The 17,744-nt window shown below is 40.7% G+C and overlaps 1 protein-coding gene across 1 annotated transcript in view; it reads left to right on the top strand.

Moving 5' to 3' along the window:
• LOC140952639 (activating signal cointegrator 1 complex subunit 3-like) overlaps positions 1-16,152 on the top strand; it is a 35,821-nt gene extending 19,669 nt beyond the window's left edge. Inside the window, exons 19-34 of the mRNA XM_073402076.1 lie at positions 147-372; positions 2,455-2,708; positions 3,170-3,405; positions 3,925-4,078; positions 4,428-4,513; positions 4,635-4,947; positions 5,509-5,772; positions 6,109-6,246; positions 6,864-7,117; positions 8,766-9,003; positions 9,564-9,698; positions 10,135-10,190; positions 12,420-12,588; positions 13,528-13,794; positions 14,422-14,628; positions 15,771-16,152. Of these exons, the coding sequence (XP_073258177.1) occupies positions 147-372; positions 2,455-2,708; positions 3,170-3,405; positions 3,925-4,078; positions 4,428-4,513; positions 4,635-4,947; positions 5,509-5,772; positions 6,109-6,246; positions 6,864-7,117; positions 8,766-9,003; positions 9,564-9,698; positions 10,135-10,190; positions 12,420-12,588; positions 13,528-13,794; positions 14,422-14,628; positions 15,771-16,067 (3,294 nt within the window). The 3' untranslated portion in view covers positions 16,068-16,152. The remainder of the gene's footprint in view (positions 1-146; positions 373-2,454; positions 2,709-3,169; positions 3,406-3,924; positions 4,079-4,427; positions 4,514-4,634; positions 4,948-5,508; positions 5,773-6,108; positions 6,247-6,863; positions 7,118-8,765; positions 9,004-9,563; positions 9,699-10,134; positions 10,191-12,419; positions 12,589-13,527; positions 13,795-14,421; positions 14,629-15,770) is intronic.
• Positions 16,153-17,744: the final 1,592 nt, after the last annotated feature.

The following is a 17,744-nucleotide window of genomic DNA, read 5'->3' as shown; positions in this document are numbered from 1 at the left end:
TTGTTTCTTTATCTTTTGGCTGATTGAAACTAACATAGAGCCCTCTTATCCTAGCGGCCTTTTGGTTCAGAGTCCTCTGCTTGCGCCTTTGTTTTTGTAACATCTTAGATCAGTTTACATTACTACTGTTATTGTCTTGCCTTTAGAATGCTGCGCGCCTCATGAGAGGGTTGTTTGAAATAGCTCTCCACAAGGGTTGGCCAACCATGGCATACAGGCTGCTGGGCTTGTGTAAAATGCTTGACAAGCGACTGTGGGGATTTGAAAATCCACTGCGTCAGTTTACTATTTTGAAAAATGAGACACTTGTTAAACTGGAAGAGAGAAGAGCGACCGTTGATCGGTTGAGAGATATGACTGCTGATGAAATTGGTATGTTTTTGTGGTCTTACAATTTTAACTCATACCCGGCATGAGTTACTATTAACCTTTTATGCCGCTCATTAGACAATGGAGAAAACAATAGAAACTTTTCCCTTATCACCAAGCGTACCTGGTATTGCTAGTAACGTAAACGAAAACGTACTTAAACAACTCGAAGGCATGGTGGATTGATCGCCATTACAAGCTTGCAATTCGGAGGGTTAGTCCCGAAACTGCACCGCCATGGCTCTTGCAAATAGCCAGCTGCTTTGCTTTCTGTGAATTGGCATTTTAAACCTTGTTATGTTTCATTTATTGGTTCCAGTAGTCACTGAGCTATGAACACTGCTGCGAGTGAAGGTTATTTAAAAAAACAAAACAAAAAAAACAACAACAAATTTTATTGAAAATTGGAAAATAACTAATTACGTTACTTTCCCACCCGCAAATAGCTTATGAACTAATCGAGGCGGGGGGAGCTGAACACAATTTACAAAACAAGATTTATATATAGATGGACTAAATAACAGTGAAGACACTACAATACAGTAAATAGAATTTAAACTAACATAAAACAAGGCATGTACATAACGATTACGAAGAGAGGCTAACCTAAAGTATTAAATAACTTAATAAGACGGGAGACTTCGACATAATCATCTTCTGACCGTAAAAAATTTAGTAATAATTCCTTTATTTTTTTACGAAAGGACGAACGTTTAAGTATTTTAATCGAATACGGAATAGAGTTCCAAATTTGGGCACCGATTCTCGTGAAAAAGGCATACATTTTATCGGTTCTAGAGAACTTAACATAAAACGAGTCGCTAGAGACAGATCTTGTTCTGTAGTTATGAATCTGACTTGTTTTAACGAACTGATTGAGAATACTAACTGGTGCTATCTGTCTGTTGATATCATACAATAAATAGCTACAGTCTCTGAAAAATATGCTAGACAGGGGAAGGCAATTTGATTTGAGAAAGAAGGGTACGGCGTGTTCCTTAGACTTACTGAAGTAAATGAGACGTAAGGCCCGTTTTTGTAGAGTTACGATCTTTCTTTGAAATGTCAAGGCACAATTTCCCCAACCACAAATACCATAAGTCAAGTAAGGGACAATTAATGAGTTGTAAACTGAAAGTAAAACACGACGCGGGACATAATGTCGAATTTTAGCTATAATTCCTATCGACTTGCTGATTTTGTGACAGATAGATTCGATGTGGTATTTCCATGAAAGATTTGAATCAATCATTAAGCCAAGATATTTTACATAATCTTTCATTTCAAGGTTTGCGTAGGTGTTAGTCACGGAGTCAAAAATTCTAATCCTAGGTATGAAGGGCATATTCTTTTGCCGGGGACGAAAGATTACAAAATTTGATTTTTTTATGTTCAAGGACAGTTTGTTGGCCTTTAGCCATTCGTTGACGTTGCCAAGCTCGCGATTAACAAGTGTTTCGAGTTCCTTTAGGTTGTTATTTGCAAGTATTATACTAGTATCGTCAGCAAATAGATAAAAGGCAAATAACGAAGAGGACTTGTAAATATCATTGATGTACAGTAGGAATAAGAGTGGTCCGAGGACTGAGCCTTGTGGCACGCCGCACAAGGTCGTTTCAGCCTCAGACACAACATTATTAACTTCCGTAGTTTGCTTCCGATCAGTCAGGTATGATCTGAACCAGGAGTTGATTACACCTCTAATACCATAATTTTCAAGTTTAGCTAACAAAATTTCATGGTTAACAGTATCAAAAGCCTTTTTGAGATCGATGAAAACACCGCACGAAAATTTACCGTTGTCCATGTTTTGGAGAATTGTGTTAACAATATCAAGTACAGCATGCTGAGTACTGTGCTTACTGCGAAAACCGTATTGCTGATCATAGAGAATGTTGCAATCTTTGACAAACTTGGTAACTCTGGAGTACATAAGTTTTTCAAAAATCCTGTTATAAATCGAGAGCAGAGAAATAGGTCGGTATTTGTTAATAGGTAGGTATTTGTTAGTTAAATATTTATTGTTCCGTTATAAAAGCCGGCTAAAATCTTTATGAGCTGTTTTTGCTTGTCTGCGACTTTTAGGTCACATGATCAGACATCCGCGCATGGGCCCCACAGTCAAAAACTGTGTTGAACAGATTCCAGCAATCTCATTGGCTTCCAGCATTCAGCCAATCACAAGAACTGTCCTTCGGGTACGGCTGACAATCAGGCCTGAGTTCAAGTGGAATGATAAGGTTCATGGATGCACGTCAGAACCGTGGTGGATCTGGGTCGAGGATCCGGACAACAACCATATTTATCACTCTGAGTACTTTCTGCTTCACAAAAAACAGGTTTGCGAGAAAAAGAGTTTTGCTGCTTTAAAAGTTAGTTGTACACTGTATATATCGCTACAGAAACAGGTTGCTTCGATTGAAACCGGTTTGACCCGAAAAAGTAATGGTTTGTTACTCTATAGAAAGTAGGTAGGGTATTCATACATCAATCGAACCTGTATTTAGTGGCCAGTTATTAGAGTCCCGGTGGACAAAACTGTCAGTAAACCACTGTAAATAGAGCCTTATTAAGTGGCCACTTGTCGTTTCCTCGGCGAGTGTTTCCGCGTTGGAAGGTTCCTACAGGTATTGTAAAAGCGTTTGTGTTAAGTGTTTAGAGCGGTTTGTTTGACCAGACTGGTGTGTTCCACTACAGAAACAGATGCTTCCACCCCAAAACGGCAGATTAAATTTTATTTGCCTTTTTCATGTGCCTTCTTTATCCTTCTTTATCTGTTTCACTCACTCTCTTTTGTCAGGTTTTAGCTGAAGAAGAGCAGACGCTGGTGTTCACGATTCCAATCTTTGAGCCGCTTCCGTCACAGTATTACGTGCGTGGCATTTCTGACAGGTGGTTAGGATCGGAAGTGGTGTGCGCCTTGTCATTTAAACACCTCATATTACCAGAGAAACACCCTCCTCACACTGAGCTGCTGGATCTACAGCCTTTACCGATAACTGCGCTGAAATGCAAGGACTACGAGCTACTTTATCGGTGAGTGTGGATGTTGAGTCTTACTATTTACCGAGCCATAGGGCGTTGTTGTCATTGTTGTTGTCGTTATGAAGACGATTCTTGTTTGAGATGTGAAATTGTTTTTGATTATCGAAGCCATTGCTTTATAAGGCGTGTGGGTCTCTGACCAACTGCTGTTGCTACTTTGGAGGTATGGGTCTGTGGTCCGGTTTTATCTCTGCGGTTGGATCACTGAAAACGAGAAATATATGTTGTAATATATTACAAAAAAGAAAAAGGTTTTTTTGCAAGATCGTCGGTGATGAAAGTGCATGAAAGTTGGGTGGGGTGTGCCTTGAAATGGACGTATTTCATATAAGCACAGGGATAGTGGTGGGGGTAAGGATGTTACTTGCTGTTGCATTTTGTAAAAACGTTCTTCTAGCATTGTGCCTGCTTTCACAAATCATAACAAGCTTGGCAGTAGGTTGTTTACGTTTCAATTCACCGATTTTTATTTTGAATTATTTTGTATTTTTTTTATTTATCGTGCCTTAGGTTCACGCATTTTAATCCAGTCCAGACTCAAATATTTCACACGGTGTATCACACAGATCATAATGTGTTGCTTGGAGCCCCGACAGGATCTGGCAAAACACTGGCTGCTGAGTTGGCCATATTCCGCATCTTTAATGTCTATCCGGGAACTAAGGTACGTTGCGCATTCCGTGAATTCCTGAATACAGGAGCTCAAAGGCACAGAAAATGCGAGAAATATGACGACACGAGATGTGGTGGCTCAAAAGAATAAACGAGTTAAAGCTGAAATAGGAAATAAAAGATAAAAGACTTTAATAAGGGGTTTGAAATTTGTATAAATCTGATGACTTGCCAATATGTACAATTTTCTACGGTTTCTGAGGAAGATCATAATTGGTTTCTTTCTTGTAAATATCGCAGCCAATGTGAAGCTTTTAATACCTGGTCTCTGTAAAAATGTTGAAAAAGGATGTCTTGTTTGTGTTAATTGTTGTGTTTAAAAGCCTTTGATTTTTTTGCAGGCCGTGTACATTGCGCCACTCAAAGCTCTTGTTCGCGAAAGAATGGATGATTGGAAAGTTCGCTTCGAGCAGAAATTAGGGAGAAGGTATTATTTTTTAAAAGCAAAATTGATCTTGTCGTTATGATAAAAGTGTATTTGTGATGTGAAGTAGTAGCGTCAAAATCGAACGACACTGATCATGAGCTTGCTTTCCCTACCACTGCAGTGTCGTGGAGTTGACCGGAGACGTGACCCCTGACATGCGCGCCATCGCTAAAGCAGATGTGATCGTGACCACTCCGGAGAAATGGGACGGTATCAGTCGAAGTTGGCAGACTCGTAATTACGTCAAGGCGGTGTCCCTTCTGGTAATTGATGAGATTCACCTGCTGGGGGAGGAGAGGGGACCGGTTCTGGAAGTCATCGTGTCGCGGACAAATTTTATCTCTTCACACACCGAGAAGACAGTTCGAGTGATTGGCTTGTCTACAGCTTTAGCTAATGCCTCAGATCTTGCAGACTGGCTCGGAATCGCTCAGGTAACTGATGAATAGAATGGAAAAAGTAGGTTGGTACTTTCAGAAAAGAATCGGGCTGCGTTCATTTTAATCAGAAAGGGAAGAAGGTGGTTAGGTAGGTAGGTCGGTCGGTGAGTAAGTGATTACCTAATGTAAGTAAAACTTTCTTTAAAAAATAAATTATAATTAAAACTATAATGATAAAAAAAATGCATGTGGGAGTCCGGCAAGTTGGATACCCATTTGATGTTTTGCTTAATCTGTCAGATAGAACTGGGTGGCTTCCTTTAATTCTTGGTCAGGAACAAACCAACGCATTGGCTCTTGCTGATCAAAAGCGTCGTTGGTTCATTATTAGTTATGTTAAGTCCTCTTCATGTGACTTTGTCTAATGTACAATTTCTTCCACCGCTAGCCATCCCTGACAAACTCCAGTTACTGCCTACCTCTCGAGGCCTCTCCATGCAGTGGTTGTTACAGTTACACTGGGTGTTATAGCGAGCAAGCTCCTAGAAAAAGAGTATCGTACTTTACTTTGCGATGCCAGCTCTAAGTTACTTCCGGTGTCTTTGTATTTGACAGGCTGGTATGTTTAACTTCCGGCCGTCAGTTCGCCCCGTCCCACTAGAAGTCCACATATCTGGTTATCCCGGCAAACACTACTGTCCCCGAATGGCAACAATGAATAAGCCTACTTTCGCCGCTATTCGTACCCACTCCCCTACCAAGCCCGTGCTCGTGTTTGTGTCGTCGAGGCGGCAGACTCGTCTTACAGCGCTGGAGCTAATTTCTTTCTTGGCGTCCGAGGATGATCCTAAACAATGGCTGCACATGCCTGAAACTGAGGTACTGCTATGCTTCCTTAACGGTAGTTCTTGATATCAGATGAATAATTGCATTCTAATGTAGTGAACGGATGCTTAATTTTATTTTTTCATGCCCTTTGTATAAAGAAGGATGATGAATTTAAAGCTCGGTAAATGTATGTGGAAGATGTGATTGTCAACAAGCGTAGAATAAAGAAAAACCCTTACGAGCTCCTTGCAAATTTACTGTAGAAGAGCAAGAGATTTTGTTCGAGAATGGGCACAAGAGCAAGATTAAGAAATGTGGTCAAAGTATTCAGTCGCGTTTATGCGGTTGATTGTGCCTAACTTTTTTTCCCCCGTATTTCTGTTTTAGATGGATTCTTTGATACAAACAGTAAAGGATAATAATCTAAAGCTGACTTTGTCGTTCGGCATTGCACTCCATCACGCGGGTCTACACGAGAGAGACAGAAAAATCGCCGAGGAACTGTTTGTTAATCAGAAAGTTCAGGTAAACCTCACGGTTAAGATATTTATTTACTTATTTATTCTATGTCTGACCAATTAATGTAAACATGGATATATACCGAAGTTCAAATCTATCGGGAGCCTTGGGGAGTTCGCGGCAAGTGCAAGAAGCCGGATAGCCTTAGTATCAGGCCTTCCTAAGGGGCTAGGGGAGAGGAGATTCTAGATGGGGGAGAGGGGAGGGGGGGCGGAGAAGAGAAAGGAAGGCCTGACACAACACCATTCAGTAAATCGTGTGACACATCCAAAATCTGAATGTGGTAGTGATTGGATAAACGGAAGAGCATAAAACGGATGTAAAGAGTGCACGTAAGAACGCACTCCCAATGCCAAGCTCAGGAACATAGTGTCAGTTACAGGAAAACACACTTCTCGCGCCAGTCACAGAAAAGCAACTAAAAGAGAGTCGTTGCAAGGCACTGGAAAAGTGTACGAAAGAGATATTGAGAATAACAAAAACATTGGGCAAAAACAAAAATTCAACAATTGACAGCGCACGAGATCGCATGAATCACGGTTAAATTTCATGTTTTGATAAAACACCTCCTTGACCAGCGTTGACCTGATTTATGTTTCGGTTTTTTTGTTCGGTCGCAACAGATATTGATAGCTACCAGCACTCTTGCCTGGGGCGTTAACTTCCCAGCACACTTAGTGGTTGTCAAGGGAACTGAGTACTATGATGGCAAGACACGGAGATACGTGGATTTTCCCATTACTGATGTGCTTCAGATGATGGGGCGCGCAGGGAGACCACAGTACGATGATCATGGGGTGGCTGTGATCCTGGTACATGACATCAAGAAACACTTCTATAGGAAGTTTTTATACGAACCTTTTCCTGTGGAGTCGAGGTAGCTTAAGTTAGTTCGAAAATGCAGTGAATTACTTCAACTAAGGAAGGACTTCCTTGTTTTTACAGTAATAATGCTCTTTTTTCAGGCGCCCTAAGGTATCCTTAAGGAGTTCCCGTATTTTTATACAGATTACATCCGAAACATTTAGCTCCACTACCACTGGATTCCGCGCCAAATGAAGTCTGAGAAACGAGCGCAGAAATTCCATACTGATGACGCATCACTATCCAGATCTGGGTAGTGCTTCTGATTGGTCGTGCTGCGTGGAAAATTTGATTCAACCAATCAGAAGCACTATCCAGATCTCGGTAGTGACGCGTCATCAGTATGGAAATTTCTCCGCTCGTTTGTCAGACGTCGTTTGGCGGGGAAACCTGTGGTGGCGTTGTCAAAGGTTGGCTGTTTTCTCAGGCTAATTACCCACCGAAGAGTAGACCAAATACAGTACACTGTCTTGGGGTGGTAACTTACCTTAATTACCACGTCCTCAGCTGTCCTTGTGCCGCCATCCCTCAGAATACTTGTAAGATAAGGCAAAAGTACTTCGAAAGGAACGTTAAGCAATTTATAGTTATCGGAGTAAAACATGGCGGATTCTTGAGTGTTGTTCAGGCCGGAGTCGAACCCGCTCTACCTCTCTGGCGTCTGTTACCCGACCAATAGGCTACTTGCACTAAGAGGTCACGTGACCAATGCTTCCTTTAAACAATGAGTTGGAATCTTGCTGATGCCAAAAATTGTTAGAGCACACAAAAATTATCTTACACCCGAAATTTGAGAGGAAACGCACTTAAGGGAGATATTTTATGGCACTTTGATTTTTCAGCAAAGTAGTATGATTTGTATTGGCCGCCATGTTGGAGGGCATGCTTTTGCCCTCCAACATGGCGGCCAAAACTACTTCTTGCTTATATCTTGTTCCGCGTTTCATAGTTACGCTCAGATGTGCTGTAAACGTTATCACATCATCTTTTCAACATTTTCCTTGAAGTTTAAGTGCAAAATGTGTTCAGAGCGAGGTAATTCATAATTTAAAAAAAATCACATTTTGGTCACGTGACCATTTACGAACTTATTCATTTTAAGAAAATGGTGCGGGTTTGAAAAACCAAATGAGTATTATTTTGTTTAAGATATGACCCACTAATCGTTTTTCGAAGGCAAAATGGTGTAACTTTCATTTTCATAAAAACGATGTCAATGCCTTTTAGTGCAAATGGCCTATTGTGTTAACCAGTCGGCGGTCTAAAGAGTTTTCACTTTTGGTATTCAGCGTGTCAAAGATTTTGCCGTGGCAGAGAAGTTACGAGTCGTTTGGCGCGTGTTAATCATGAATTACACTGATGATCAAATTGCCAACCCTTATTGATGCGCTTCATAAACACTGGTGTGCAAACTCTAAAAGGTGATGCCACTCAGGTTTTCATTAGCAGAAAATGCCTTGAAAACAAAAACGCTACGAACTTGAACAATTTTAAAAAGTTGTAATTTGCGGTGGTAAGTGCTGAGGTGATTTTATTTTATTGTATTTCATTATTTCATTATTTTCTTATTGCAAGACCATTTACCGGAGCTCTGAACACGATACCCTGCAATCAATAGTATCTACATCTATGTACGATTGACGTGTTACTTATTTTTAAAGTTTGCTGGAGGTGCTCCCAGATCACTTGAACGCAGAAATTGTGGCAGGAACAATAACCTCGAAACAAGATGCGATGGACTACCTTACGTGGACGTATTTCTTCCGCCGTCTGTTAATGAATCCCAGCTATTATGAGCTGGAAGATACGAACAATGACTCTGTAAACAAGTTCCTATCTGGGCTGGTGGAAGATGCTGTTGCACAAGTGGAGACGTCCGCGTGCATAGAGATTGGCGAGGTAAAAAAAGGCTAGTGGTTTTTGTGTGTTTACTTTGTTAGGCAAGGAGTGAAGGCGCTGTATTTAGTTGCCAAATGAGAGGTGAGGTAAATGACAAATGGAAGGGGGAGCTTTGTAAGCTCTATCCTTAACTAAGCTATTGCCGGCTTGCATAGGAGCATTGGCCTACCCGCGTTATAAATACATAGCTCCTGCAGCTCACTTTAGTCTCCAGTTTGAAACAATCGAGGTTTTTCTGCTTTTAAGAGACAGTCACTCGTTTAATGCAAGCTATTTTTATTCGTTGTAACATAAAAGTAATTTAGGATCAAGAGCTCGAGTTCTCTTCGCCATCCCCAAGTGGAGAACTTGTTCACAGGCTTGTTTAAAAGTGTTCCTTTTGATGAAAAGATTGAGCGATTGTTGACTGATTGATAAATGGATTGTTTGCCTATTGATTTTTGGAAATGTTCGCGTTGCAATTTTTGTTTGTCTTGATTTTGTTTATGATAACTGCACTGCATAGTAGAATTGACAAATTTAGATTAGAACTAGAAGCATTATTCTTTGTTCATTTGTAGGACGGTTTGTCAATTTCTGCCACAACACTGGGGAGAATTTCTTCTTACTACTATTTAAATCATTTGACGCTGCGCATGTTCAGTGAACGGTTACATGCTGACTGTAGCTTACCAGAACTCATCCAGATTTTAGCGGTAAGTGAAAGTCTGTTTATGAAAAAAAACCACCTTTTTCTATGAGTTTTGGCCAGGTGCAGTGCACGATCCGAAGAATTTCTCATCACAGAGCGCGAGTTGTAAATACATTTAGTAACGTATTCTCCCTACCTACAATGTACATGAATATACAATAAGATATGAGGGGGTAAAAAAATGGTCGCTGTTCACAGGTGTGGACAGTAGCACATTCGGGTGCATTGAAGGCAGTGCACCGCGTCATGCCTGGGGGCTGGGAGGGTGTTTCGATGACCGCCCTTTGAGATGTTGACAAATGCACACAATTGGAAGAGTGGTTGCTATGTATACAGTGCTAAGAATTGTGGGATATCTATTGTTATGAAAATATTCTTGTTTTTATTTATTTATTTATGTTTATCTTTTTTTGTTTTCCTTTGCATTTGTCATTTGATAGGACGCAGAGGAATACTCCCAGCTCCCAGTTCGTCACAATGAAGACATCATTAACGGGTGGGTTTTCCTTAGCGTGTTTAACCGGAATTTTATTTTTCTTTTCTTTTCCTTCGACATCGTGTGCAGTTAACAAGAAAATTCTAATCTGTTACCTCCCCTCAGTTAGACATGATGACAACTCTGAAAATCCAAAATTAATTTTCCAATTAGCGTCTGCAACAGAGAAATATGCTCTTAAAATACTAGGCTCGAGTGCTTCGTAGGAAAGTTTGGACTCTGGACTCGTTGCGAAGGCTACAGTTGCACCTCTGTACAACGTCCACCTTAGGGACTGAAGAAAGTGACCGTTGTAGAGAGGTGGCTGTAAGTGGAGGTTCGACTGTGTGTGAAACATCATTCATGTCGTCTCCTATCCCTAATCACTAAACTTTATGTAAGTTTGTCCTACATTATGTAACCGTCGTAGGGTGTCCTACCTCCTCCAGGTCGATGTTATTTTGACTTTACCTTGGACGCCATTTCAGTCGTTACGCGCCGCGGGCATTCACAACTGGAACGCCGCTTATCCTTCCTCCTTCCTGGAAAATGTGTCTGCTTTTGATTTGGCAACGCGCTGCTGCTGTGTCTTCTCAATAGTTGCTGCTTTTTGCCTAACGAGACTTAAGGGAAATAACCTAACAAATTTGCGCTACAGTATGTTGCCCAGTATCCGGACACTTCAGTTTAACATTGCAATAACTTTCCTTTGTTAATCCCAAGAGCTCTGAAATTTGGCCCAGAGAAAATCTATTTAATCCTTAATATGACGAAAGACAGTTTAACTATTTTGCCTTTGTTTCCATCGCGAAATTAATATTTTTGCAGAGCTCCTATGTTGCCCAGTATCCGGACAGCTGGCCCAGTATCCGGACACAACAATAACAACGTAATTGTACATAAATTTCGACAGCCACGCGACTTATAAGCTTCTCTTGCACTTGCAAAGTAGTCTGGCAATCGATTCCAAAAATATAACCTAGCATCGTGAAATAAAACATAACAAATGACTGGAGTATGGTGGGGAACGAGAGCGGTTGTTAAATGGCATAATTCTTACTTCCTTGTCTAGGAACTTTTTCACTGATCATGTAAGGAAGGCATCCGTGGACATGCCGAAGCCGCGGTTTGCTAGCTCAATTAGGCAATCTGCAAAAGACTTTTCTTCATTTTTGATTTAAAAAAAAAGCTTGGGGAAGGGAACTCAATGCGACGGTCAAAGGTCCTCCTATTTAGTCTGACCAGCAGTGTTGATTTCTTCATGCTCAGTCCCTACAGACCCACAATAAGCCTGTTTTTCTAGCACTAGTTCCTCCTTCTTTCACATCTCTCAATCCCTTTGTAAATTTTTTAGACCGTTGCAACCCCATTCTAGCAGTCACAACTGGGGAAAGTATGAGAATTCCAGGTTCAACTCCGACTCTTTCGGTCATATATAGAAAATGCAGTTACGCGAAACAAGCGGTGCACACGAAATCAAGTCGCCTCCGAATGAGTGAAGAAAATTTCGGTACGGAATTGAGTAGAATTACATTTTACGACTATCTCATATATCCTAAGCTGTAATTATAGTTATAGATATGAAATAAATCTTATCTGGATAATGTACACAGCTAATTCATCGATTCTGTACAGCAAAGAAAAAACTGTCCGGATACTGGGCAACCTCACATCAATACTTAGTGAATGTTCCTGGGCTCTGTTATTCCAAACAAATCGAATTTCAAGAAGAATTAATAAACTTCCTGAAAACCTGACTTCTTTAAGTATCTTCACTTTAAATATAAAACCGTTTCTTTGAAAATATCACATATTACCCTCCCTTTTGTGAGCAGCACTAATTTTACTGCGCAGTAAGCAGCGTAAATATTAGCCATGAAATGTTTATTCACCTGAACAGAACGGCGTCTTCTGCGACTGTTTCGCATGCTTTCAACTCGCCAAAACCTTCATCTTAAAGCTGAAATGTTCAGCTTTCATTCGAAATACTTCGTTTACCGATAACTGAAAAGGGCGCTCAAAAATTGAGTTTTTGTTTTATGTGTCCAGATACTGGTACCGTCCGCATACTGGGCAACATACTGTACATCAAGATAAGACGAATACTTTCCTATGCTGCTTTTTTAACTCTTCGTTTGCGTGCATTTTTTGCTGGAAAATTCTGCGTAATTCAGTGAATTTTGGTCATGTTTAATGAACTCGAGCTATCAGTAATTTAGTTTCCCTAAGCACTTTCTTCTGTATTTGCAGTGAACTGGCCCCAAGCCTCCCTCTTGAGGTAGACCCTCACACGTACGATAGCCCGCATACCAAGGCCCATCTGCTATTCCAAGCTCATTTCTCTCGGACACCGCTGCCCAGTACTGATTATTTGACGGATTTGAACTCGGTGCTTGATCAAGCCATCAGGATCTTACAGGTACGTCAAAGAAATGGAGATAGAAGCATGGTATTCTTGAGGTGGGCAACACGAGCACTGATTAAGGCTCAGTTGCTGCTTCAAGCGTCATTTATTTAAACAATAGGGACTTAAAGATTCGAGGAAGCGACAGCAGCGAAAACGTCGCATGTAAAGGGAATTTGCGTTCTTTCAGTCTTCATCGCGATTTTTTTCAAGCCACTTTGATGTAGGCGAACCCTCCTGGAGATGAACTCCTAAGAAACATGTCCAAGGCCAGAAAGAGAAATCAAATTCGTCGCCACCTACAGGAATATTACATACCACCTACAGGAATATTATATACAAATTGCCCTTTACTGAATTATTTGATACTGACAACTAAACTATACTTATGAGGTTGTAGAAGAAATCAGACTCTTCCAGTCATGACTGCCTTTTCATCCAAGCTTAAAATTAAGTATGAAACAGAAAAGTACCTATGTGTTAAAACTAATAAAATGGATAAATTTAATAACAAGTGGGCTCTGCACTGGTACTTTGTACCCTAGTCTCGTCTGTATTTAGAACGTATTTTTCTTTTTTTTGTATAGTTACTTTACTTTAAAGTTCATAGTGTAATGTAATGTAATGTATTTGTAATAACGTAATATCATGCAATGTCATGTAACGTTAGTATTGTAACGCTGTGGAGTACTTAGTAAAAGTTTGAAAGGTAAAAAAAAAAAAAAATTCGTCGCCACCTGTTTACAATTTCCATAAAACGTTAAATTTGGCATTTTCATGTCGTAGTCATGCAAAAGCGGCAATGAAATGTAGAGAAAAATGCCATGCACTTGCAAAGTTGTTGTTTTGACGTTTTCGTTGCCGTGGCGTTATGGGATCTTAAAGTCCCTATTATGAGAGCATTAAACACGAGCACAGATGATTGACAGCGCATGCCTTGTTTATTCTTCTCAGGCCATGATTGACGTTGCCTCTGCTGAAGGCTGCCTGGCGACAGCGTTGCGCTGCATGCATCTTGTGCAGATGGTGGTGCAAGGCCGTTGGCTTCATGACTGCACTCTCCTCACTCTGCCCTGTGTTGACCCAGGCCTCTTGCGGTATTTCAGAGTAGAGGGCCGCTCATTAGAATGTTTACCTGAGTTGCTGGATGCAGTGAGAGGTCAGAGAAAGGTTCTGCATTCTATGCTGGAAGATGCTCTGAGTGCTGGAGAAATAAACGAGGTACAAACGCTAAACAAATGTGCACATAAGAAAAAGAAAAAGGGGAGGGCATAAGGCCGAGCAAACGTCTAGAACAAATGACTGGAATTTGAATTTAAAGGGTTGAAAACCCCTACGGACTGGAGGAAGACCACTTGGCCATTAACAAGCATATTTTAAAGCCAAGAGTTTAACTTAAGACTGATGAAAAGATTGCTAGGTGGACTTAACTCTGTGGTCGATTTAATAAAGCTTTTGCAAGAGTGTACTTTACAAATGTAATCATTGTTTTAGAGTCTGAAAACATTAGTTAAATTAAACTTGTAAAGTTTTATTAAATTGACCCCTGGCCTCCAGGTTACTAGTAAGACACTTTATGAGCACGCACGTGCCCGTACTAAAAAAGCGGGGACCTTGTTGCCACTGTAAAGCTGTGGGTGGAGAAGAATGAGGAATATGGAGGGGAGGGGTAAGGCACATCATTATTCAAAGGCATTAACGACTCTAACAAGTGTTATGTTGTGTTAAGTTATGGGCCTGATAAAGTCAAATCCCTTGCTGAGGATAATTTTGTTTTCACCTTTAGTAAATTCGGAATGTAGTGACCGTAAATCAATGTTTTATCCTCGTTTTATTGTATCTTTATAGGTGTTCAATGTGTTAGGTCGTCTCCCTCAAATCAGCGTGAAGATAAAGGTTCGCGGAGTCTGGGCCGAGAATGAGACCGGACAGAAGGAAACTAAAGCTATTAGTACAGCGCAGACCGAAGGATACGTGAAGGATTGGTTCCCAGTGCATGCCGAGCAAGAGTACGTCATAATAATTGAAATCTCCAGAGAAAGTTTTGGTTTTAAGGTAAAACGTTGCATACTTTGACTTAACATTTTTTTTAATTTGTTTTTTGTTGTAGTAATTCAACATTGAGGCGCGCGAAGGTAGTTTCAAATTAATTTCGTATAATTGTCAGCAGGCCAATTGAGACCCAAATCACACAGAACATGTTATTGTAGCACTTCCTCGAAATCCTTTATCCAACACTTATTAATAGCCCATTTTACAGTTACAAGTGAAAACGAGGCCGGATTTGACCTTGTTTTGATACAACCCCTCCTGCTTTATTATGTATATATTTTTTATGCAGTATGCATTTAAGCAAGATTTGCATTAGAAAAGGGAGGAGGTTGTAGCTAAACAAGGTCAACCTCAACCTCATGTCGAGTCAAAGGCTAGGACACTAAGCCCATACCTGTAAAATGGTCTAGTGGCTCAATAGAGAGGAGAAGTGTGACGTCACGTTACCATGGCAGCCCTATTTCTGGATGACAACAAAACCAACCACGACGGCGAAGGCAAGAAGAATAGCGAAAAATAATATGTTTATATTAACAAACAACAACTTTGCACGTGCACACGCTATCTTGTACACTTCTTTGCCGTCGTTGCACCACTACGACGTGAAACTTCCTAATTTCACGAGCCCGCTTTATGGAGTAGGTGAACACAACACAACAATTGTCCCTTTCTTTTTCTAAACTTAGATAACGATAGATACGGTCCCAAAGATTTGCTAAATTAAGTGAAATTAAATAAGATTGGTGAGGTTTAAAACAGTGCGAATAGACTTTTAAGTGACTTTTTCGGTTTGTTGTCATCCAAAAATTTTTCTACCATGGCAACGTGACGTAACGACTTCTCTTTTCTATAAAAGCGTCTGTAATTAGTAAAATGTGTATGTCAGCTCATCGTTTCATCGATGTTTTAGCACCCAGCATCTGATCGTAACTTGTAACCCCTAGTTTATAATTTGACGATAATTGATAAATAGAGAGGAGAAGTCTTTACGTCACTTTGCCACGGTAGCAAAATTCCTGAATGACAGCAAATCAAAATGTCATTAAAAGTAGATTCGCACTGCTTCAAACTTCATCGATCTTATTTAGTTTCATTTAATTTGTCAAATATTAACCCTAACCCTAACAGCTACTCTTTCTCTTCAGCGCTCTAACACAAAAGCACATGCGCCATATTTCCCTAAAGCGAAAGATGTGGGTTGGTGGGTGGTCCTTGGCGAGATGGACACAGGTGAGCTTTTGGCCGTGAAGAGAGTGGGACAAGTGCGCGCGACAAGTACCGTGCCCTTGTCGTGCTACATGCCTGAGGACCTAGGTAGAAAGATCTACACGGTGTACCTCATCAACGACGCTTACATGGGAATGGACCAGCAGTATGATGTTCCTTTGGAGATAATTGAATCTGATATAAGTAGTCAAGTGAATACTGAGGTGGACTTTTGAATACGAAGCCTAGATGTATAACTGAGTAAGAAAAGATATCTTGCAGTGTAGTAAAAAATTTCCGTCCTCCGGGGGCGGGGGGGGGGGGGGGGGGGGGAAGGAGAAGTTAATAAGTAAAACAGAGTTAGATGGTTATTTAAAAAAATCACTTCAACACAATTTCCTCTTCGGCCAACCGTAACTGAAATATTTCGGCTAAGAAACATCTTTAAATGATCTCTATTTTAACAAATCTGGAAGTGCATTGCTTCTTGGTAAACCGCGGACTAAATAAGTCGTCGTTGAATATCTAACCTTGAGTGTTTATTCCAATTGTTAACTTCTCCGCGGGCCCAACTACAGGTATTCCAAGCAAACTTGAGTTTCTCCTGCGTTCTATTTCAATTAACCGGTAAGGAACCAGCGAAACGAAAACAAAAATAATAGACGTAAACTTCCCGTGAGTTTCAGTTTGAAAAAAATTTAGGACCATATTTGGTTCGTAAATACACTTTTACTTCATCCTTTTTTTCCTAATGACTGAAAATGCAAAACGGACCTCCAGCGGCTGTGCTTCTCTATAATAAAAAGTCTATTAAATTATTTTATTGTTAGTCTTTGTTTGTTCTTTGAGTACCTAGTGAATAAAGAAGAGGCTCGATGATCGTCGTTTCTCAGGGCAAATGGTGGGTCTGAAAAGGAGAGTTGAAGAATACAGTCACTGTTGTTAACCAGCCGGAAAGGCCATTTCTTAGGTGTAATACAGTGGAACCTCGATTTAACGAGAGGCTCGTGATATCGAGGTACCACTGTATACAAACACGTAGACGGAACGGTAAACACAACGATCTCCGGCATATTCGTCTTCACACACACACGCTTGGCGCGTAATACCGCTGAGCATGTGCACCACAGTCCTACCAACACAGTCACTTTTCTACGCATTTTTTTTGGTTGTAGAAGAAGTCTAAGGTGCAAAGCCCCGTGCAAATGGATGCAACATTGTTGTTCATCAATTCCCAACATTGTTGGATGTTACATGTTTGCGTCCGTCTCACACCCTGTTGCATGTTGTTGCGTGTTGTTGGGAGTTGTTGCGCAAAGTTTGAAACCGATCAAACTTCTGAGCCAACAACTCCCAACCTTTCGTTTGTTCCGTGATCGCTGAAGCGTAGCGCAACAATGTTGGATCCGTTTGCACAGCTCTTCCAACATTGTTGGGGCCACGCACGCGCATTACACATGGTCTCCAGAGTCTTATGGGTTGTATCCTTCCCATGATGCACTGAAGGAACCAACATTGCCGGGAGTTGTTAATAATAATAATAATAATAATAAACTTTATTTATATAGCGTCTGTATCATAAACTGTTCATTAACTGCGTTGTTGCATCCGTTTACACACCACTGCCAACACCGACGCAATAACTCCCAACATTGTTAGCCCAACAATTTTGGGAGTTGTTACGTCCGTTTGCACGTAGCTTAACAGAAAGATGTACGGCTGCTCAGATCAATGAAAGGCACAGGCTCAATCAACTGCTAGACCCAGTAAACTTAGCTTGACATAAGCACTGGAGCCTTGTGTTTAGGAGAAATTACGGTGCATTTTACGCATATTATGCTGTTTCTAGTGACCAGGAATTTTGTCCAGCTTGAGAAATTTTTCAACAGGTCACATTCCATAGGTCAGGAGTA

Source organism: Porites lutea, chromosome 1, assembly GCF_958299795.1.
Source record: "Porites lutea chromosome 1, jaPorLute2.1, whole genome shotgun sequence".
Taxonomy (NCBI): Eukaryota; Metazoa; Cnidaria; class Anthozoa; order Scleractinia; family Poritidae; genus Porites; species Porites lutea.
Note: the sequence above shows the minus strand (reverse complement) of the source record. Positions and strands in the feature narration are given on the sequence as shown.